Here is a 25304-nt window from a genome sequence, read left to right on the forward strand (position 1 = left end):
TTTCCATGCTTGAAGTCAACAAATTTCTTCAGGTGATTCCCTTTGCCATTCTATTTCAAACAAGTTAATGCTGGGTTCCTAATGGCTTCATTGTCAATGAGACATTCAACTTGTAATTTTTTCGTTTTGTTTTGAAACAGAAGGCATGAGGCAAGAAATTAGTGTTAATATTTGAGATAAGAGTACTGCTTACCATTGCTGAAATAGTACTGTGTCAGGGAAGTTACAGAAAAGTTACAGTAAATATCCCATTTTAGAAACTGTATATAGTTTCACTCAGAAGGTGATCAATTTGAGTTATTGAAGGTGATACATCTTAAGATAATCTGAAAACATTGGCATGAATCACATAAAAATAAACTATGTTTGTAAAGAAAGTATGCGCGTGCGCACACACGCTTCCGTGCATGTGCACACGTGCACTGTAGTAATACTGCCTCCACTGATGTCTTGCAAGTTGGATTTTTTTACTCAGCAGCAATTTATTGAGAAATAATCAAGTCAAAATAGAACAACTTTTATTGCAGAAACACTGCAAATTATTCTGAAATACAATTCTATTATCTTCTATCTGTTTTTCCAATTCCACGTTTCCCAGAAAACAAATGTTTTGGCATCTTATTTCCAATAAATCTGTCTGCTTCTCCTTTCAGCCCTTTCTTGTCTATCTTTTTCTTCAGAGCTTTATGTGCAATCTTCTTCAGTTTCTCCTTCATCTGAAAATTTAAACAGACATTTTTATTCAAACACACAAACACAGCAAGACTAATTCTCTTATAAATTAATGAGATATTGAGTTCACGGTTAACAAAATAGACATTTCAATAGAAGTTTATCACAGAATCAGAAACATTGAGAAATTTGATTATAGACTTACAACAACATCCTTGACACCCATTTCATCCCTCGGTGGTCTAGAGCTGCTTCTAGATAAACCTTCAGAGCTCAGTCTCATTCTTTTCGCTGGACGAGATGTAGATCGTGACCGACTACGTGTCTTTGTGAAGTGTGCCTGAAATTAAATTTGTCATTAAAATTTAAGCATAAATCAAGCAATGTGTTAATATGGCTAAGGACACCAGCGACTCATGAGTAGAAGTGAATAATGCTTCATAAAGACTGTTGTAAGAAATTCATTTCACTAATTTTTGGTGTTTTGGAAACGCCCTGTGTAAATTGTAGTTACATTTATTGTCATGGGTAAAATTAAGTTCACGTCAGGACAAACACAGAATATATGAAAATTTAGCTACAATCTGAATTTTTATTCTGGTACCACAGAGAGATCCTGAGTGAAAGGCAACACAAAGAGAGTTTCACAGAATGAAAGAAGTATGTGTGGCTGAGAATCAGATAATGATGAAGTGGTGCACAGAGTGTAATTATGAGAAGTATATTCAAACAATAGCTAAATACGCTACTAGCCATTAAAATTGCTACACCACGAAGATGACGTGCTACAGACGCAAAATTCAACTAACAGGAAGAAGATGCTGTGATATGCAAATGATTAGCTTTTCAGACCATTCACACAAGGTTGGCACTGGTGGCGACACCTACAACGTGCTGACATGAGGAAAGTTTCCAACCGATTTCTCATATACAAACAGCAGTTGACCGGAGTTGCATGGGGAAACATCGTCGTGATGCCTTGTGTAAGGAGGAGATATGCGTACCATCACGTTCCCGACTTTGATAAAGGTCGGATTGTAGACTATTGCGATTGCGGTTTATCGTATCGCGACATTGCTGCTCCCATTGGTCGAGATCCAATGACAGTTAGCAGAATATGGAATCTGTGGGTTCAGGAGGGTAATACGGAACGCTGTGTGGGATCCCAACAGCCTCGTATCACTAGCAGTCGAGATGACAGGCATCTTATCCACACGGTTGTAGCGGATCGTGCAGCCACGTCTCGATGCCTGAGTCAACAGATGGGGACGTTTGCAAGACAAGAACCATCTACATGAACAGTTCGACGATGTTTGCAGCAGCATGGACTGTCAACTTAGAGACCATGGCTGCGGTTACCCTTTTTGCTGCATCACAGACAGGAGCGCCTGCAATGGTGTACTGAACGACGAACCTGGGTGCACAAATAGCGAAACTTCATTTTTTCGGATGAATCCAGGTTCTGTTTACAGCATCATGATGGTTGCATCCATGTTTGGCGACATCGTGATGCACGCACATTGGAAGCATGTATTCGTCATCGCCATACTGGCATATCACCCGGCGTGATGGTATGGGGTGCCATTGGTTACACATCTCGGTCACCTCTTGTTCACATTGACGGCACTTTGAACAGTGGACTTTACATTACAGATGTGTTTCGACCCGTGGCTCTACCCTTCATTCGATCCCTGCGAAATCCAAAATTTCAGCAGGATAATGCACGACCTCATGTTGCAGGTCCGAAGCTGCATGGGCAGCTGTACCTGTACATGCCATCCAAGCTCTATTTGACTCAATGCCCAGGCATATCAAGGCCGTTATTATGGCCAGAGGTTGTTGTTCCAGGTCCTGATTTCTCAGGATCTATGCACCAAAATTGCGTGAAAATGTGAGAGGAAGGTGGGGCTCATTCCCCACCCCCTCTTACAACTGTTATCCTCCCCCTCCGATGGTCATAGCTCTAGTTTTTCTTACACTCATGGCCAAGGCACAGCATCTGCAGTCTGCACTATAGCAACAGAAAAACACAACCTGTCCATGTATTTCGACCGCGCCAAATTTCTTCCCCTAATCTGTGAAGGGAATTATTTTTGGTTCCACTTCTACACTGCATGCCTTGTCAGGTCCATCTGTAGTGCTAAGTTTTATTGAAAGCTTAAATACACCCAAAAAAGAAAACAGACCATTTTGGGAAAAGCTGCTGAAATTATTGCAAATACAAACACTTCGTTGAAAATGCTCCCAAATCCGCACCTTTTTTAACAATCAGTTTCAGAGCACTGATACTTCATCTTCAGACATTTAGTGTGACATCTTTTAAATTTGTACATCCAAGATGAAGGCAAATTTTGCCAGAATAGATACAAATTTTGCCAAAAATAGATGCCACATTTTCAGTTTCGTATCTATAGATGAGTTAAAATGCAGGAAACAGTTTACTATACATAAGGTAGTCACATGGATAATTTGCAAATCAAATATAACAAAAAAACATGGCCACAACAAAGGATTTTAAAACAGTTAAGTGTTGATTAGAGTACAAAATAAATCCATGTTGTTCACTAAGATAGGGGTTCCCAAATTTTTCCTCAGATGGAACACCTTCAGAATCCTGTTACTGCCATGGAAAACATTGTTTATTTTAAAGGTTAATGAAGTTTTTAAAAATGAGTAAAGTTGTTTTATTCAGTGATTACTCAATTTTAAATCATAACTAATACCATAGACACCTAAAAAATTTTAAACAAATAATCAGTACCGTCAAAATGTCGGTGGGTGTGGGGGGAGACCAAACAGTACTGCAGTAGCCACCAAAAAGATTGCGGGAGGTGCACATTGGCACAGCGCGGCACGGACGGTAGTTGCCGCAAATAGAGTCCCGTCCCCCAGAGGGCACGCAAGAATTTGGCCGCGACCTCTGCCAGCAGAACAACAACAACAACAACAACAACAACAACAACTCAGGCAGCACGGGCCGTGCCCTGTGAGTTCACATCGGGCATGCCTATGAGACAGTTCCCGGTCTACTCTGGAGTGTGACGGAAAACGTGAACCGTGTTACTACACAATTGGCAACGAGTAGGGTCGTTCTTTCGCATGTTGCGTCGGTGTTCCAGTTTCGCGAGGGGTACAATCCGGCCGTTACGGCCCCTGTTACTGTCCTGTGCGTCGTGCTATATACATCATGATCGGTCGGAGTGCCCCCAGCGTTGGGCCGTTTGTCGCAAATGTAATAAAAAAGGACACATTGCTAAAGTTTGCCGCTCAGCCTCGAAAGAATCGAAGGAAGCAGTTACAGAGGACATGGACGTTGACATTCAGGAAGTTTCATCGGGCCAGGCTCCCGGCGCATCGGCCCACAAACTCTTTATTGAGGTGTCGGTTCGGTCGCACCGATTGCAACTGCAAGTAGATACGGGCGCAGCAGTTTCTTTGTTGAATGCACAAACTTACTCTGACCTTGGGTCGCCCCCGTTGGCGCCAGTTTACCGGCGTCTACACGGTTATGGTAAACAGTTCATTCCCCTACTGGGTCAATTCACTACCGATGTGACTTACAAATCAGTCACTCGGCCTATTACTTTTATTGTTGTCAGTGATGCGAGCTCCGCTAACCTTTTTGGCTTGCATGCCTTTCAAGCTTTCGGGTTTTCTATCACTGACACCATACAGTTGGTCTCTGTAGACGTTCCCTATCAATCATTAGAAACTTTGATCTCTGACTTTCCGGATATCTTTGAGGAGGGCTTGGGGCGTGTTTCAGACTCTGAAGCTCACTTAACATTGAAGGCATCGGCTCGCCCGCGTTTTCTACGTGCGAGGCAGATCCCCTTGGCTCTCCGCCCTCAGGTAAAGGAAGAGCTATACTGGCTGACAACCCTAGGGGTCGTTCTTCCCATTTCTTCTAGTGAGTGGGCTTCTCCCCTCGTTATTGTCAGAAAACCCTCGGGAAAATTACGTCTTTGTGGCGATTTCAAGGCCACCATTAATTCCCAATTGGTGGTGGACACCTATCCTTTGCCTCGTGCTGATGAATTGTTCTCCGCCATAGCGGGAGGCCAATATTTTTCGAAAATCGATCTTTCGGAGGCTTATCATCAGATACCTCTTGATGAGGACTCCAAATGGCTGGCGGTTGTCAACACCCCGTTTGGCCTTTACCAATACCAGCGGTTGGCCTTTTCAATATCCAGTGCCCTGGCGATATTCCAGCGTTATCTTGAGCACGTCACGTCGACAATCCCTCATTGTATTAATTACCTGGACGACATAATTGTCACGGGCCGCAGCACGAAGGAACACTTGCACAACCTTCGCACCCTCTTTCTCAAATTCAGGTCCGTGGGCTTGCGCTGCAACCTGTGGAAGTCAAACTTCTTCCAACCGTCCATTGAGTATGTGGGCTACACAATCTCTCGGCACGGCGTCCAGCCGCTAGGAAGTTTAGTCCAAGGTATCATCGACCTTCCGCGGCCCGCTTCGCTGAAGGAGTAACAAGCTTTTTGAGGCAAGATTGCCTATTACCACCAGTTCATTCCCAGGGCTTCCACCATCGCCCGTGCCTGTACTGCCTTCTGCGCAAGGGTGTTCCTTTTGATTGGTCGCCTGCATGTGAACGAGCGTTCACCTCGTTGAAAGGCCTCCTCACGTCAGCGCCGTGTTTGGCTACTTTTGACCCCCATAAGCCGTTAATATCGTTATTTGGCCCCGCCTCTCAGATTCCGGATAGGGCGGCCCACAGACTACAGCGCTGGGTCTTGTTCCTCTCTAAGTACCATTATGACATTCATTTTCGCCCTACCGGACAGCATGCCAATGCAGATGCTCTTTCCTGTCTTTCGGTGGGCCCGGATCCTAAGTTCGTTCGAGAGGAGATTATGTGTTTTCATTTGGATGTGGCGTCCTGCCAAGCGGTTGATGGCTTCCCGATCACTAGTTCTAGAGTCACCAGGGAAACGGCAGCTGACCCGGTTCTCCGGCAAGTAGTTCGCCTCATTCAGCAGGGGTGGTCATCCCGACCTTCAGGCCGGGCCTCGGACCCTCTTCGTAATTATTTTGTTCTGCGAGACTGCCTCTCCGTCTTGGAAGGAGTTCTCCTTCTGGCTACCGATGATACAGCTCCTTGCGTGGTTGTTCCTGCAAGTTTGCGAAGGGAAGTCCTCATCTTATTACATGAGGGGCACTGGGGTGTTTCCCATACTAAAACCTTGGCTCGTAGACATGTGTAGTGGCCCGGTATTGACAGAGAAATTGAGCACTTGGTGGCCGCCTGTTCCCAGTGTGCGAGCCAACAGGCATCTCCCAGGTCAGCGTTCTCTTCATGGCCGCCTGCAACCCAGGCATGGGAACGTGTTCACATGGATTTTGCGGGCCCGTTTCTCAATGGCTTTTGGCTCATTGTCATTGATGCTTATTCCTGATTTCCATATGTGGTTCGCTGCTCCTCAACCACTTCAAAGGTTGTAATCCAGGCACTAACAAAAATCTTTTCTGTGGAAGCTCTGCCAGTCACCCTGGTCTCTGACAATGGACCTCAGTTTATGTCTCAGACCTTCCAGGATTTTTGTAGGCGCTTCGGTATTCGGTACGTTTGCTCTCCCCCCCTTTAATCCACAATCGAATGGGGAAGCCGAGCGCATGTTGCGCACATTTAAGACAGATGAAAAAGTATGTGCACGAATTTCCCGCGGAGGAGGCATTGACGTTTTTCCTGACGACATACCGGACCACACCTATGGGAGAACACAGCCCCGCAGAGCTCCTCCACGGGCGCCAACCTAGGATTCTGCTGCACCTCCTTCGGCTCGGTCCTCGCCAGTCTTCGCAAAACGGAGTACCCGGCTTTCCACCGGGTATGTTGGTCTGGGCACGTGGGTTTGGTCACAATCCACGTTGGATACTGGCGGTGGTCCTGTGCCGAAATGGCCGCCGGCTATGTACCTTGCAGACGGGGGACCGGGAGGTACGTCGTCACCAAAATCAGCTACGTTCACGTTTGGGCCCCACCCTTCGACCCCTCGGGCACCGGCTTCCCCATTGCCGGCACCTGTGTTGGTTTCTCAGGGGACGCTACCACCCCTCCCCCCTGTGATGGCTCTCAGCCTTGGCAGCCTCCAGTAGCTCCAGCACCGGCATCGCCATCGTTAGCGATGCCCCAGCGAGAGCCGGCCCCCCTCGCAGGCCCAGTTTCTCAGCAGGCTGGTTCACCTGTGGTCATCCCTTCCACATCGTCCCCGCCACTGGGTCTTGCCCCTCCCGGGGTGGACCAGGATCCAGAGTTCGACGGCCTGTCTCCAGTTCTGTCCCGGGTTCCGGTGGTGGGACGACGGGGGCCTCTTCGTGTGGGTCACTTCCAGCCGTATTTGAAGGTTCCAGCTCGAGGGTTGTCAGATCCCCTCGACTCCAGCCTTCCGATGGACGTGGAGGTCATCACTCCTGCACGACGCTCCACCTTCCGACACAGTGGATCACAGTGGCTTCACCCCCCGAAGGAGGAGGAGTGCAGTAGCCACCAGAAAGATCGCGGGAGGCGCACATCGGCACGGCGCGGCACGGATGGTAGTTGCCGCAAATAGTCCCGTCCACCAGAGGGCACGCGGGAATTCGGCCGTGACCTCTGCCAGCGGAACAACAACAACAACAATAACTCAGGCAGCACGGGCCGTGCCCAGTGAGTTCACATCGGGCATGCCTATGAAACAGTTCCCGGTCTACTCTGAAGTGCGACGGAAAACTTGAACCGTGTTACTACAAGTACGGTCACTGGTCAGTGACACACACATCATGTTGATAACAGGTTTTTGTGAGCACTAATTCTCTTCCCGTGGTACACAATATGGGAGACCCTGCACTAAGGCATTATTACCTCAGTTGGAAGCCGAGGAAAGTTCAAGCAACGAAACATAATCCAAGTTGGAGAACCAGACTATGCATTATTACAATATTGAGTAAAGGAAAGGGGTGAGAACAGACGTGCAAGGTGATCTGTTAGAAGTGCAACAGAATAAAGTTCATACGAAGATAAAGGTATTAGAACTACTGATGTGAGCGGTTAGGAAAGAAGCACCAAGTTGGAGATAAGCAGTACTGGACACAAAATGGGAGTGGAAGGTGTGTGTCAGCAGGGGAAGGGGGGTGTAAATAGTGTAACATACTGGGTTCCGTCAGCAAAATTTAGGCAATTAGTATTTAAGGTAGACTGTGCAGAAACTCTGCTTCCACTATTGTATGTCTTGTATTATGAATCTGAATAAGATGGGGAGCAGACAATATAGCCTTTATGTCCTGTTCCATTCACAAATGGTGTGAGAGAAAGGTCTGTCTGCTCCTCATCTTATTCAGATTCATAATACAAGACACACAGTAGTGGCAGCAGATTCTGCACAATCTACCTTAAATTCCAATTGCCTTAATTTACTCAACAGGATATTATGAGAATGCAGGTGAGGAAGGAGCTTCTGACTTTGTAGAATTCACAAAGATGCCTTACAATATACCACACTGTCATTTGACAGTCGACATAATATCACACTTAATATGCAAACATGCGAAGAAATTTTCTCTGATAGAACCCAGTATGTTACACTGTTTACACAACCCCCCACCCCCCTCCTGCCGACAGACACCTTCCACTCTCTCTTGGTGTCCAGTAATGCTTTTACTTTATCTCCAACTTGGTGCTTCTTTCCATATTGTTCTCTCATGAGTAGTTTTAGTACATTTATCTTTGTATGAACTTTATTCTATCGCACTTTAGTTCCCACTGCTTTTCCTTAGTCAGTACTGTAAAATGACAATATAATGAAAATGTTACTCACTATATAGTGGAGGTGTTGAGTTGCAAACAGGCACAACAAAAAAACTGCTAAACCAGTAAGCTTTTGGTCACAAAGCCTTCTTCCAAATTAGACAACATACACAAACATACAATCATGCAAAAACAGCTCACCCACATACATTACACATGACAGACCAGACCAGCCTCGGCAGCAAGAGACAGTGGCCATGAGCGAGCGAGTTGTCGAGTTTGTGTGTGTGTGTGTGTGTGTGTGTGTGTGTGTGTGTGTTAAATTCAGAAGAAAGTTTTTTATGGAAAGCTTACTTGTTTAGCAGTGCATTTGTTGCGCCTGTGCAAGACTTAAAAATCTCCCATATATGGTGAGTAGCAATCTATCCTTTTCATCATATAGCTGAGAAGCTGAGTTGCAGACAGGCACAATGAAAAAGACTGTGAAACAAGTTAGCTTTCAGCCAAAAAGGCCTTAATCAGAATCTCTCTCTCTCTCTCTCTCTCTCTCTCTCTCTCTCTCTCTCACACACACACACACACACACACACACATACACAAACAGAGAGAGAGAGAGAGAGAGAGAGAGAGAGAGAGAGAGAGAGAGAGAAGCACACAAGCACTCCACGCACTCTACCACAGTCTCTGGCTGCCGAAAGCTAACTTGTTTGACAGTCTTTTTGTTGAGCCTATCCATGACTCAACATCTGCTCTATAGCAATCTATCCTTTTCATAATATTGTCATTATTCCCTCCTGGATTTTCCATTGTTATTTAATCTATACTTTTCATGGATTTTCAATTGTTTGGTTGAATGAAACAGATATATTACTAACAACCAGTGTCATTGCGGCAACACTTTTTTGCCTGTAATACAACACTCAATAATAAATTTTGAATAACATACAGGTCTGAAAATAGAAAAGAATGAGCAAATATGACAACATGTTTAATTTCTGAAGATTATGCTAAGCACTGCTAGACCTAATAACATCCCACATCTATGCAAATGGTAGAAGAAGCACAGCTGAACAGCACTGTTTGAAAATATAGGATTAGGAAAAGATTTTTAAATACAGTTATGACGTATGTGCCTACATTAAAAACAGCCTCAGGAATGAGATATTTGATGCTCACATTTAATAAAAAAAAAAAAGTACCTCTCCTCTATCTTTTAAAACTAGTACTGATATATTTTTAATATCATAGCAACTAATAAATTCCTTGTATTTACCTCCTCTGTGCCACTCATGTCAACTCCTAATTCTGACATTTCAGCTCTCAAACGGGAAACACTACGATCACGTGCTCGAGCAGCTGTAGTGCGTGGCATTACTGGCTTGGTAGAGTTCTTCAGAATTGCTGCCTCTTGTTTCATGATGGCCTTCTTATCACGAATCTGTTTTGCTAGTGCCTTGATCTCTCTCATAGTTTCATCTAGCTCAATCTTTGGAACCACATACATGCCAGCCTCTTCTCTTAGAGCTTCTTCCTTCTCCAATTCTTCCAGTTTCTGCAAGGAATTAAAACTCAACTATATTTCTAATGCTTCTTAATTTTCAAACTAGTCAATGTTATCCTAAACAAATGACAAATGTGTATTACACATTAAAAATCAGCAATAACAGAGAAAAATATTTTGGGTAAGTCAAAAGTGCAGCACATTTACTTCATTATATTTCTGAGCCTCAGGTCACACTAATTTGTATGACCTGAGATTGAAGAATACAATGCAAAAATTTCATTTACAGAACAGTCACTGGGTTCAATACAAGAATATTTCCCTTTTGTGTTAGTGTTACATAGTACCATTGAAGCACATTAGTCAAAATGAATCATTTTTCTGGCTCCTCCAAAATACACAATACATGACAACCCAATTCAATTTTTACTATGTGAATATATTATTTCAGTCTTTCAATTTGTATTCTTGTAATCGTTTCCATAGTTCAAAATCTCAAATTGTCAAACATTTCACTGAAGAACAACACATTAACAAAGGAACAGGTGTATTTTCCCATTACATAAATTCACATTCTCATTTTCTCCATGTACTAGCTTTTCATCTGCTCTCCACATACAAAGAGATCTGAAGAAGGTGGAAAAACTATATATTCTAAGAACCATGGCGAGAGAATTTGTTTGTACTGAACTAAATTTAAAAGATAAATAAATAAAAACCTACAACTTTTTATATATTATGAACATTATCCTTTCTCCTTCAGCTTTCACAATAATAATCATTATCTAGCTATCTTTACAGATAATTAATTTTACTATAAACCCTAATAATTGATACCCACTTTCAACTGTATACAATACAGCTTTCAAATACCAATGTTTATACAACAAGCATGAAACTGTAACTGATATCATAAATCGATATTTTATTTTTCACATTAGCATTTAAAATATTGTCATAGTTGTTCCACCAAAGTTAGAAAGGATGTCTAACTGTGTTCAGTTATTTCCTTAGTACTTTTTAGTATTCAGTCTCATAATCTCATATACACCTTTCCATACCAATGAATCTGCGAACAAAATTCACACAAGATCCAGAGTGATTTATGTACAGACATCTGCTAAAACTTTTTACTTAGACGGTCAACTTTTGCCCATGTGTTCTGGTTATGCGGAGTACAAATATTTTTACGTATCTGTGATGAAGGATACAGTATCTTCTAAATGTTATAGCCAACATGTGATATGACTCTTTATGACATATTTGAAGTGTGGGATATTCTGCCACACATCAGCATTTTTCTTGCACAATATTTCAATAACGTAACTCGTTGTCTTTATCAGTTGCTACCCGAGACTACTCCTCAAGTAATTTAATTAAGGGTAGAGCATCTCCACACCCACACCATCATGATGACCAATACAAAAGATCTACTGCCATTCTGTATATTGGTTAGTTTTCACTGAGTGAGGTATTGCAGTATGTGGGTACTGTGATATTTGTATGCATCTGGTTATGATTAACCACTAATAAGTGCTCATCTGGTGATAGATAAGGTCCTCAAATGGAACGGGTCCAGTATTTATACCTGCAGTCTTCCCCCTCCATAGTTGGTTCCAGGCATTCCCTCTGCAGTCTATGCCCACTGGATGCACTCTTAGGCATTCCATCTTTGCTCTGGTGCGCCTGCCAGTGTGCTGGCATCCAGTTTTCGGTCCAGTGTGGTTCTCAGTGTTCCCTCTGTTGTTCCCAACCAACGGATGCTTTCCTAGGCAGTCTGTTTTTGGTCTGGTGTGCCTGTCAGTGTGCTGGCATTGGTGCAGTTCTAGGTGTTCCCTCTGCTGTTCGCATCCAATGGAAGCGATTTGAGGCATTCCACCTTTGGTTCGGTGCGCCTGCTGTTCTACCTGGTGTTTCCTATGTCCACACTTCCAGTTCTTCTTTTTGTGAAGTGCTCCTGCTGCCCTGTTCTGTTTTCAGCAATTTCAGCGCGGAATCCCAACATATACTGAGATGATATCCAGTGTCACAATTCTTGAGGTTTCCCATCAGCTTTATCTCTACTGACTCACTTTTAATACTCTCCCTGTATAGGGGGGTCAGTGCCTGAACCCTTGTTTCATCATAATTCATGGAATGATTGAGTATCGGACAATCCCTGGCAATGGCTGATTTAGTTGCTTGTATTAGTCCGGTGTTCCTCTGATGTTCTCTGCATCTGGTGTCTACTATCCTGGTTGTTTGGCCGATGTATGACATGTCACATTGGCACGGTATGTGATTAATTCATGGTTTTCATAGTCCCAGATGATCCTTCACATTCTCCAGTAGTACTCTAAGCTTTCTAGATGGACAGAACACGCATTTCATGTTGTGCTTTCTGAGTATATATGGTGAGTAACAATCTATCCTTTTCATAATACAGTGAAATCCCTTTTTTATTTTTTCGTGTGGTCCAGACTTAAAAATGCAAGGTTGATGAAAATGCAGAATCAAGGAAAATGTTAACCCCTCCCCAAATAAGAGTAAAAACACACATACTTGGCACATTTGATTAAAGATTGCAATGCTCTCCAAAACTTAGATTTTATTCAAAGTGAAGGAAATTAAATGTGCAATACAATGTTTATAGAATAATTTGTGTTAATGGATTTAGTCAGTTATTAAAAAATCACAGATGTGTGACAGCAAGTAAAAACTCATAAAAAGTTGAAATCAGTATCTAGTACAAAGTAATCGAGCTATTTTCCAACATGCTACGACCACAAATTATACATTCAAAATGTATGTTTTTGAGAGATCATCTTTTGTACTCACCCAGGAAAAAAACCAGAAATGATGAACAAGTTGAATGAAACCAAAAACATCACAGTAGCTAAGTGGTTAAACCGTAAGTATATACGTGGACATCTGCTTAATGACAAATTTTGTCACCATTACAGTTATTTTTTAATGCTTTTCTTAGAAGCAACACCTCATATGTTCACCACTGTTAAAGTGTTATTTTAGGCTTGATGAGAGAAACAGACATGAAAATTGACATTACAAACTTCTTAGAAGTCAGCTTAGTCAATTTCTGTACACTGTTTAGAATGTAAATTTGAAGGAAAACTCAGATGCTACAGTTTCGCTTCATGCCCTATATCACTACTGCCAATCTTTATGATCCACAGCATGTGGTGCAAAGAACATATGTGAGAAGTGTATGTAGTTGTTGGAACTGTATTGTGTCAGATTTGAACAAGGAAGTCTTTACAATGTGCTGTTGCAAAACCCTTGTTCTATTTCCATGTGAAATCTCTGTCATAGCACATCATCTGCACAGAAAGTATATTTTCAGTACTTCATAAAATGCTTCCATCCCTACCAGCACTCTGGTCATTGAAGGGCCACTCCCCTCTCCATACATCCAGTATGGTGAGGTCATTTTACATGTGTTAGTGTGGTGTGATGGTTGCGCTGGCTATAGAGTGACTTGACAAGTCGCCAGCCAATAAGATTTCACTAACCAGAAATGAGCAATGTTTACTCAATTATGACCGAGTATATTCTTTGAGAATCAGTGTCTGAATTTAAAAGGTTGAGGACTGATACTGTTGCTGAATACAGTACATCAGAAATACATGCAAAACGATGAGGCTGAGTTATAAGTGGCACAAGAAAAGCTGATAGCTGGGCCCCTTTGTCACGTATTGGCTTGGTCCAGAGTACTTCGCACCAGCTGTCTTGTTTCTCCATTACTGCTGCAACCTAGCAATAGTTGTATCTTAAGAGCGTGGTGAAACTAAATGTTGCATGTTGTTTTGGCAGCACCGATTGTGGATTATGTCACCATTTCCTCTCTCACATCTCCCCTCTGCACAATAACTTAAAATATTCCTTTAATTCCACCACCACCTGTGTTGCAAACTATCTGCTTTTCTACCACCTATAACTTGTTCAATCACATCAAATGTCAATATGGGATAAAGTCAAGTGAGACATTCAGTAAGAACTTAGAATTGAGAAATCGATGTTCCACTATATTGTTGTTTAACACTTTGTGCTACAACTATGCCTGCATAAGCAGGAACAATTCAGGAATAACAAGTATTGTTGCAGTTTTATTATTTAATGCACCATGATAAAAAAACCACACACACACACACACACACACACACACACACATACTGATATTTAACTGCAGATCAATCAATGGAATTATCCGTAGTTTTGGTGAGAAATTGCAGTTTACCATATCGATAGGCCTAAATAGTTCAGGAAACCTCCTACCCTTTGGAGAATTGAGCCAATGAATGACACCGAGGTCGAAAACTTTTTCCCTTGAAATGTTAAACACCTATGCAGACAAAATGAATGCTAAATGCAGCATTCTGATAGGTGGTACAATACATTTACAATTAGCATAATGGTCACTTTTTCAATGTGAAAACAATTACTTAAGGGGGAAAAAATTGCTAATATGTAGCTTCTTAATGGCTCATTATTTCTTCTGCTCATAAATATTTGTTGCAGAAACTAGGTCAAGAGTCAAAGACTTTCAAGAATTTATCTACTAAACCTCAATTTTATCTCACACTTTTGATGAAACAAGCTCATGGAGCATCTGTTTTGCATTCATCATTTACTGCACTAGACTTTCCCAGATTTCCACCATAACTGAGACCTCCATTTTCTTAATAAAGATTGATTATAGATGTTTTCCTCTTTAAAATGCTCCTTAATATTGCAGCTAAAATGAAACACCTGCATCCATCGTTTTGTTGTCATTTTATTATATTGCAACCAGTTTCGGTGGTGACTCAATACACCTTCTTCAAGCCTTAACACTGAATATATGATCCCATCAGTAGGCAATATTTGTGAACTGGCTTCCAAACAATACTGTAACAGTGATGATTTATCTGCAAGCATCAACTATGAGCTTAAGTTAGAGAAGTTTATGGCTGCAGACACAACACCACTTTAACAGTATCCTGCAGAAGCCAGTTATAGATGTTGGCTGCTGATGGGATCATGTGTACGATCTGAATTCAACCCTACAGCATCAGTTAAGGCCTGAAGATGTTATATTGAGCCACCAAAACTGGTTGCAGTATAATAAAATAACATCAAAACAATGGCTGCAAATGTTTCATTTTATTACATAAGTGAAAGGCCGAAATCCCATGGACCATCAATTGAGGGATGACCACAGAAAAAAAGAAATAAATAAATATATGGCTTTTTGCCTCAACATACACACATTGCAGCAAAAACCACTTTTCAAGATTGATGAAGTATTACTACATTCGCAAAAAACACAACATCACATGAACATTAACACAAAAGACAGTGCTAATCCCAAAATGCAGCACAAACTGTGTATGATAGTATCAGCAAAATGACATGACTGATGGTGTTTCACAAGGTAATTTTACTACAGCAAATCATCTTACCTACCCCACAAACACACACTTTCACCACACCATAGGTCCAATTTTAAGCATAAACCTAATATTCATAACATTCTTCGCATCTGTATTTACATATTAATGAAAAATCAAGTACCTTAAATATTTCAGGATCAATATAGTCAGCAATATTATGCCCTTCCCAGATTTCAGGAATAATATCATACTTGTATTCTTCAGGAAGGTCATAATTCTTCTTCAGATCCAATACATAATCATCACCTTCCTCTTCTTCAATTTCTCTCTCAAGTTTTCGTTTACGAGAAGCATTCTCTTGTCGTCGCTTTAACACATTTTCTGAAAATACGAAAAATTATATTGCAACTTAAACAGTTGATTAATGGCAAACAAGTAGAGGTTATAATAATCAGCAGTCTTTGGAGGCCAAGTTTTGCTATCTTCATGGCCAATATTAGTCCAAGAATATGTAAGCATGTATGATGCAAACAACATTTCATTAGAATGAAATTTTCACTCTTCAGCAGAGTATGATTTGGTACAGAACATTTCATTAACCATATCATTACTCTATGCTGTCACAAATCTTTCTACATAAATTAAACTATCTACAAATGCAAATTGCAATAAAGCAATGGACATCACCTGGTATAAAAGGCACTCTATTTGAATCTCTCTGTGATGGCATGGCAACATGTATCCTGTTGAGAATGCCATCTACCTTCTTCGTACGGACCTTCATTTCAAGCCTATATGAAAGAAGCTTCTCACAGGCCTAGAACAGAATGAATTTTTTTTTTTTTTAGAAAACTTGTTTTTTACACTCAAAGAAAAAAGTGATTACCATATTATATTCAAGGGCATGAGACTCAATTATTCTTGCGATAACAGTAAGTTTTCAAGGCAGGTTCATGTGGATGACCTCACACTTTTCGTTATTCAGGGTTAACTGCCACTTTTCACATCATTCAGATATCTTTTCTAAATCGTTTTGCAGTTTGTTTTGATCTTCTGATGACTTCATTAGTCGATAAATGACAGCGTCATCTGCAAACAACCGAAGACAGCTGCTCAGATTGTCTCCCAAATTGTTTATACAGATAAGGAACAGCAAAGGGCTTATAACACTACCTTGGGGAATGCCAGAAATCACTTCTGTTTTACTCTATGACTTTTCGTCAATTACTACAAACTGTGACCTCTGTCAGGAAATCACAAATCCAGTCACATAACTGAGGTGATATTCCATAAGCACACAATTTCACTAAGAGCCGCTTGTGTGGTACAGTGTCAAAAGCCTTCTGGAAATCCAGAAATACGGAATCGGTCTGAAATCCCTTGTCAATAGAACTCAACACTTCATGTGAATAAAGAGCTAGTTGTGTTTCACAGGAAAGATGTTTTCTAAACCCTTGTTGACTGTGTGTCAATAGACCATTATCTTTGAGGTAATTCATAATGTTCGAACACAATATATGTTCTAAAATCCTGCTGCATATCAACGTTAACAATTTGGGCCTGTAATTTTGTGGATTACTCCTACTACCTTTCGTGAATATTGGTGCGACCTATGCAACTTTCCACTCTGCACAGGCATACTCGACAATCTGTATTTCAGGATGTCGCAAGATTACTAGATTGTGGGTTACTGTGAATGAACAAGTTCTGCCTGATTGTTATACGTTTCATAATTTAAAGCTTAGAGCTGTGCATATAAAGAGGACTGTCTATGTTACATTCAATAAAAAAGCACTAGAGTAGCAGGGCACACACACACACACACACACACACACACACACACACACACACACACACACACACAGAGAGAGAGAGAGAGAGAGAGAGAGAGAGAGAGAGAGAGAGAGAGAGAACAGAAATAACCCCCCAAGCTCTAGTACACAAACACAACCAACATCGCAAACATCATAAACGAAAAATAACTTTCCCTAAAATTTCACAATAAAGTTAAATAAGCACGTGCTAGAAATGCAATAACAAAATAGAGCCACCTATAACTTATGGAAAATAATACCTCTGTTTTAACTTCTATCACACCTTCATCTGTCATTGTGCTCATTTGCTTTATTGGTACATTTTCATCTTCCAATGGCTTCAAAAGTGCTTGTTTCTCTGGAGGAAGTTCTTCTAATCTAACAACATCTGCTTTATTCAGGACTACCATCAGTGGCTGAAATGTGAGCAAAACATGGATCAGGAAGTAAAACCACCTATCTCAACACTGAAATGGTCATGTCACAACTAAAACAGACATTTTCTTACCTTGTTGGCAAACAGCGGTTTAATACTTTCAAAGAGTTTAACCTGAAAAAAACAAAGATCTCAATTATTTGCATGTTAGATAATCTCATTGGATGAATTTCCATGGACACAAAAATATGCAAAAATTCAATTTAATTCCTCCAATACTACAAACATTTTCTCAATCATCACACTTTAAAAACATAATACTTTATTTTTGTACGTTCCACAACTTGCATTATTAATCCCAAAGATGCAATGAAGAGCTGGGTCACATTTCAGTCATCATATAACCATAATGCTGATGATCAAACTGTAAGTCAATATTTTCTCATTTCCTTGGTGCTACATATCTTTCCAGGCCTACACTTCATTGTGATGTGCAGTTTCTTCTTGAAACTTTCCTGCTTCAGATTCAGCTAATATAATCCAACTAACCTTCAGTGGGTGTGCAGAAAACATCACAGGCTTTTAGGCTGGAATCAACTTCAGACAGTATGTTTGAAGGGCTTTCTGCAATTTTAGATGCTCTCCAACAGTGAGATTTTTATGCCCTATGTAACTGCCCTTCTTTTCCTATATGTCATAGGAAAATTGTTTCCAGTTCTTTGTCTCCTCTGTCAGCAGGTCACTGAGGACAGAACTCAATCCAGACGTGATAAGGATGGGGAAGGAAATTGGCTATGTCCTTTTCAATGTAACCACTCACCCTAACCAATTTATGAAAACCTAAATCTGGATCAATGGGTTGCGGTTTGCATACTCTGCCTCCCAAACAAGTAGTGTGTGCTAACCATTGCACCACCTTGTTCAATGCATGGTCCCTAGAGCAGAGACCAAACATTAGCTCAAATTGGAGACGAATTAGCAAGGAAATCAATATGTCTTACCCAAACAGCTATCTCATTTAAGACCCCAGCTCTTTAAAGGCTAATGACTTAAGAATAATTATTCTGTTCATTGCATATAACAGCATTAGAACTACAAAGAGAGAAGAGAAAGAGAAAAAAAGAAAGAGAGAGAGAGAGAGAGAGAGAGAGAGAGAGAGAGAGAGAGAGAGAGAGAGAGAGGCACACATGCATGCCACTCTAAATGTAGTGAGAGTTGTGTACATACTTGCTCTTCTACAGTGTGTCCACACTGCTCAGACAAATCCATAATGTAAAGCACAGCTGCACGGAGGTGGGCAAGTGCAGTAACCGCCTGCATTTCTATAACATTACGTTCTTCAAGAGGATGATCCAGAATTCCAGGAGTATCAATAACTTGCCACCTCAGATACTTGTAGTCAGTGTGACCAACATACAGTGATTTAGTTGTGAAAGCATATGGCTGAACCTCCACATCGGCTCTTGTAATCTGTTAAAAACATTTAAGTTCATAGTATTTCAAACAATACATGGTCAATTTCACTACAGGTGCTATTTAATGAGTACCATTTTTTCCAAATTAAGTGGAACTGTCAACACTTCAATTCAGACACATTCAATTAATACAGCATTACCACATTATCACATAGTACAGGATTTTCAAATAGTCTCCTCTTCAGGATCGAAAAGATTGTTTCTTGTTTTGTTACCTGGCTGCAGATGGTTTGCATAGGATGTTAAGATACATTTTCCATAAACTACTGAGAGAGAAGCTCTTAGAGTATGTCAAATGTATATTCTGAAAATAATTTGACATGTTCAGTCACTGCCAAGAATGATCAAAATTAGAATGGTACAGGCTAGTGTACAGCATTCATTACAGAAGAATTTTTAGTTTGATATTCACCATGATGCATTAGCAAACCAAATAATAGCAAAATATGGACAGCCATAAGTCAAATGCATAAGAAATGTAGTAGCATGAAAACTTCTACTTAATATGAATACTGTATTTTATGGCAAATGAGATTAATAAAATATGACATTGATCTGAGGGCACAGTTTACTTTGTATGACATCTGCAATTCATTATAAGGTCCACTTGGCTACAGCACTTACTTACTGCACAGATGTCATATATAGCAACCACACTTTCTTCTTGCATAATGTGTTGTTGGACTCTACAGGGTAGTCAGAAACAGCCTGAAAAGCTTATGTTCCAAGGGTGTTGCAGGGAAGGTTGTGCTGACAAATAATATTTCCTCCCAGCAACACCCTTATCAGATTTTCAGACTAAAAAAAAACTGCATTTATTTGTTCGTTTGTTCATATTTTGTGCACTGCCATACAATGCATGCAATTGCAATAAAACTTTGTCAACCAATTGCTTGCACTTGTGTGAAGGTTATAAGTGTAGTGCAATCAACTTACAGTAGGTGGTACGCGTGCCATACTGGCAAAAGCATTTGAAAGAGCATATGTGCATTTATATGACCACTGTTCAGTGGCGCTCTCATTTTATTATCTGGCGACTTTAGACGAACTCTTCCAATGATACCTACATCAACACCAGCTGATGAGCTCAATGCTTGCCTCAAAGCATCACATCTTTGGAGACGTGTGAAAACTCATACTAAAGACCAATATGCACATACATTGCAGTATGTGCATCAGCAGCCACATTTTAAAAACAGTTATTGAATAAGGGTGAAGGAAAAGTACCAGCTGATGCTACTGCAAAATGTATTTCGTTTCCATTGAACTTTTGCGCCACAGTGCCATCCGTCGAACAACTCAGACAGACAACTATCATACAGACTTTCCAAACAATATTTATTTGCAAGGGAAAATATATACATACATTTATAAAACATCTATCGACAAGGAAACAGGAAGATAAATAGCTACCTATTCTTTTCACAATATTATTGTTATTCCAGCATTTAAAAAGCTAAACAGTGAGACAATAAAGAATGTGAAAAAATCTCATCTCTTTGCCTATATGGTTGCAGTATTTTCAGAACCTATGGTCTCAAACATCAGAGCCTCTTACAATCCAACTCACAGGGAATTATTCAAGAGAAACCATCTCTAAGTGTGAACTTAGAGAAGTGTTAAGCAAAATAAAAAAGAAAATTCAATCAATCTAGAGCTGTTTAAATATGCAAGCAAGTCATTTATAGACAGATTCATTAACTACTTAAATATGATGTGGTCAGGAGATGATATAGCTGAGAACTAGACTAAATGAACTGTTATTCCTATCTTCATAAAGGAGACCTGAAAAATGATGATAGCTACAGTGGAGTAAGTTTATTGAATCTAGCACATAAAATTTTTGCCAACAAGGTCAAAAACAAATTGTACAGACACTACGAACCCAACATGGGTGCAGAACAAAATGTCTGTAAAGGAAGATCATGCTGTGATGGCCATTTTTCCACTAAATTTGCTAATAGAAAAAATCTAGAAACACAAATTGCCTTTGTTAACTTCAAAAAAGCTTTTGATAAAGTTAATAAAAACAAAATGTTACATATTCTGGCAGATGATCATGTTCCCCACCATCTTATCAATAATACATGCACGATTTGTAGAATGAATTTAATCAGTGTCAAGGAGAGGACAGATTATCACTATGGGGCAAAATACATGCAGTAGTACCAACAGGGATGTGGCCTTTCGGCATTGTTGTTTAAAATGATCGAAGAGTTGAGACAATGCCAGCAGCTTCATTCAAGTCAACAGAAACATAAAGCTAACTGGTTTACTATTTGAATATGATTTAGCTTTTGTAGCATCTCCAGGGGTGGCTTGCAGCACTCTGTATACAACTGACAGGTTATATATGAGGAAAACAACTTTAACACCAATACAAAAAAAAAAAAAACTATGGCCTTCTGCGGAAAATACCCATTACAGATTACTATGTTTGAAAAATAGAATTCTAGAAAGAGTGGTCACATTCATATATTTAGCCTATGAACTAGCCTTCCTGGAAGAAACAAACCTAGCTGAAAAACCCACCAGGTATACAAAACCAAAGGGCGTTATTAATAATGTAATAAAACCTTCGCTATTTCAGCACATGCCAGAACACGACTTTATAAAACCTTAGCAAGACCGGTGCTGTGCTATGGCAGTGAAGCCTGGGCAATAAAGGCAAGAGATTGGAAAAGACTAACACCCTGTGAAATGAAATTCTTGATATGAACATTTGGTCAAAAACAAATGAAGATTTGCAAATAATGTGCATTTGATGCAATTTTTACTAACACAATTGGCCATTATCCCTCTTTATTGCCTGCAACTTGCAACATTATGGTTTACAACCTCTTTTGCGATAAAGCTTGTGACTACATACTTTCTTGGTGTTGTTGGCTCATAATAAAAATGCACATCATTGCAATGTGGGTTCTTCAATGAATATTCTAATTCTTTTTATGATTTGAACAATGTAAAGAAGGTCGTAGACAGTAGCCAAAGCTAGTCATCTTGCTTTGATTGTACAATTAAAATTATGATCTAGGCCATAAAAGCTTTTTTACATTAAAAAAAACATTTATTTAATAAAATAAATTTGGACAAAAATTGGACACACTCCTGGATCTTGAAAGTAAGTAAGCAATAACAATGAAACACAGAACAACAGAGTAAACACATAGTTACTAACACAACGCAGACTGGAAATTGTGCGTTTGATATTATCGTCATGCAACAAGGATCTATCAAAATTATGACTTCTATTTTTTCAAAATACATATGCTTTTTGTTTCCAAAATACACTTACCTTGTTAATAAAGCTGGATTTTCCAACATTTGGAAAACCACAAATTATGATTGTTCTTGTAAACGGATCAATAGAAGGTAACCTTGCCAAGTGTTGTCTCACTTGTTCCAAATATTGCAGGTTTGGACCTTGTCGTTTCATAATGGTTGCCATACTAAAAGAAGAAATATAAGTTGAATTACATGTAAAACAGATGTAACCATCAATATCCCACAAACAGAAAAGAACTATAACCAAGTAACAATATAATCTTTACAATAAAGTGGAAAGTCTTTTACAGTAAACTCTCGCCAATCCACCCATTGGTAGTCTGACTTCTCAGTAATCCGGCCCACATCAAGCCTCCATTCACTGAAGTGGAAAAGAAGCAGACAAAAATGAACTCTTGTGCACAGCGATGTTGTTAGTTACTCACATTGTTAAACAATGGTAGAGCGCTTGCCCACGAAAGGCAAAGGTCCCGAGTTCGAGTCTCGGTCGGGCACAAGTGTTTAAATCTGCCAGGAAGTTTCAATGCTATACAAGTTTGAACCTTTCAGAATCATGGCTTCTGAAAGAAAACACATTACACTACACCTCAAGCAGAAACTCAAAATTAGAGATAAGTTGAACTGATATTCTTCTCAGAAAGACATTGCTGTTGAGTACAATGTTGGACGAGCAACTATTTATGACAAAATTTAACAGACGAAGAGATAATCAAAATCTTAAAGGGAAGTTATGAGGAAGAGAACACAGGAGGATAGAACATGAAGATATCTCGCATTGCTGGTGCTGAAGCTGCAGACATCTTAAGCACATTATCCAACACTCAGAAATATGCAATACCAATGTAATGCTTGTAAAACCATTATGTGATAAAGCATAATAACATCACATTTCATCATTGTGACAACTAAAAATTCGGGACATTTTTTATAATGAATGATACTACAGTATACGTGCACACTCAAGGACTAAATTTTACATGAAAATGAATATCTTTGAATTTAATAAAGTATATTCCCTATGTGTCTACACTACATTTAAGAAACATTAAAAAATCTGGTATCACCAGATTAGTAAGCATCTACACAATTTCGAATAAAGAACTAATTCTGCACTACCTGGCCCAGTAGTGATGCAGTGTACTTCACATATCCCTTTTACTCACATACTGGAGAGTGAAACTGTGTTTACAAGTGCACTGAAAACACTAAATGTGAGTGGTTTTATTGCTAAAAGTTAAGACTGATTTCTTAGAAACATGTACAATCGAACCTTCAATTCATATCAATAGCATTTTGCACTTTCAGTTCCTGTTCCCAATCTCTAGGAAGTGATTCTTTATACGATATCAAATTAACAAATAATTAATAAATAATAAATAATTAATAAATAAATGACATTGGAATGTTGAACTTATAAATTCTCATATGACTGAAGATGGTCTGATTTATAGTAGCTACAAGAACTTGATAGCAAAAAAAATCTAATAAAGAGTATGAGCTGTGTCTAAAAATGACCTGTATTACAGGGTTATTACAAATGATTGAAGCGATTTCACAGCTCTACAATAACTTTATTATTTGAGATATATTCACAATGCTTTGCACACACATACAAAAACTCAAAAAGTTTTTTTAGGCATTCACAAATGTTCGATATGTGTCCCTTTAGTGATTCGGCAGACATCAAGCCGATAATCAAGTTCCTTCCACACTCGGTGCAGCATGTCCCCATCAATGAGTTCAAAAGCATTGTTGATGCGAGCTCGCAGTTCTGGGCACGTTTCTTGGTAGAGGAGGTTTAAACACTGAATCTTTCACATAACCCCACAGAAAGAAATCACATGGGGTTAAGTCGGGAGAGCGTGGAGGCCATGACATGAATTTCTGATCATGATCTCCACTACGACCGATCCATCGGTTTTCCAATCTCCTGTTTAAGAAATGCCAAGCATCATGATGGAAGTGCGGTGGAGCACTATCCTGTTGAAAGATGAAGTCGGCGCTGTCGGTCTCCAGTTGTGGCATGAGCCAATTTTCCAGCATGTCCAGATGCACGTGTCCTGTAACATTTTATTCGCAGAAGAAAAAGGGGCCGTAAACTTTAAACCGTGAGATTGCACAAAACACGTTAACTTTTGGTGAATTGGGAATTTGCTGCACGAATGCGTGAGCATTCTCTACCGCCCAGATTCGCACACTGTGTCTGTTCAGTTCACCATTAAGAAAAAATGTTGCTTCATCACTGAAAACAAGTTTCGCACTGAAGGCATCCTCTTCCATGAGCTGTTGTAACCGCGCCGAAAATTCAAAGCGTTTGACTTTGTCATCGGGTGTCAGGGCTTGTAGCAGTTGTAAAGGGTAAGGCTTCTGCTTTAGCCTTTTCCGTAAGATTTTCCAAACCGTGGTACATTTAGCTCCCTGCTTGCTTTATTCGTCGACTTCCGCGGGCTATGCGTGAAACTTGCCCGCACGCGTTCAACCGTTTCTTCGCTCACTGCAGGCCGACCCATTGATTTCCCCTTACAGAGGCATCAAGAAGCTTTAAACTGCGCATACCATCGCCGAATGGAGTTAGCAGTTGGTGGATCTTTGTTGAACTTCGTCCTGAAGTGTCGTTGCACTGTTATGACTGACTGATTTGAGTGCATTTCAAGCACGACATACGCTTTCTCAGCTCCTGTCGCCATATTGTCTCACTGCGCTCTCGAGCGCTCTGGCGGCAGAAACTTGAAGTGCGGCTTCAGCCGAACAAAACTTTATGAGTTTTTCTACGTATCTGTAGTGTGTCGTGACTATATGTCAATGAATGGAGCTACAGTGAATTTATGAAATCGCTTCAATCATTTGTAATAGCCCTGTATAAAGTTCTGACGTCAAATTAGAAGGATGGCAGCCATTTTACCACAATAAATTCCAGCTCTCTAAAGTAGTGGAGGGGACTAGGAAATGCTGTTAAGGTCCTAGACCCAATGAAGGGAAACTCCTTATCTACACCTCCACGCGGTAGAGAATGGGAAACCTCACTTCATGTGATGGCTAATGTAGACAGGGACCGAGGGATG

General features: G+C 40.2%; 1 protein-coding gene across 1 annotated transcript in view; it reads right to left on the bottom strand.

Annotated features, from left to right (window-relative positions):
* Positions 1 to 501: 501 nt before the first annotated feature.
* Positions 502 to 25304, bottom strand: part of LOC126175682 (nucleolar GTP-binding protein 1) — a 58689-nt gene continuing 33886 nt past the window's right edge. The window contains exons 5-13 of the mRNA XM_049922612.1: positions 22253 to 22406; positions 18710 to 18952; positions 17615 to 17656; positions 17367 to 17522; positions 15980 to 16109; positions 15474 to 15673; positions 9696 to 9974; positions 878 to 1012; positions 502 to 716 (exon numbers count right to left, since the gene is read on the bottom strand). Of these exons, the coding sequence (XP_049778569.1) occupies positions 561 to 716; positions 878 to 1012; positions 9696 to 9974; positions 15474 to 15673; positions 15980 to 16109; positions 17367 to 17522; positions 17615 to 17656; positions 18710 to 18952; positions 22253 to 22406 (1495 nt within the window). The 3' untranslated portion in view covers positions 502 to 560. The remainder of the gene's footprint in view (positions 717 to 877; positions 1013 to 9695; positions 9975 to 15473; positions 15674 to 15979; positions 16110 to 17366; positions 17523 to 17614; positions 17657 to 18709; positions 18953 to 22252; positions 22407 to 25304) is intronic.

This window comes from Schistocerca cancellata, chromosome 3 (assembly GCF_023864275.1).
Source record: "Schistocerca cancellata isolate TAMUIC-IGC-003103 chromosome 3, iqSchCanc2.1, whole genome shotgun sequence".
NCBI lineage: Eukaryota > Metazoa > Arthropoda > Insecta > Orthoptera > Acrididae > Schistocerca > Schistocerca cancellata.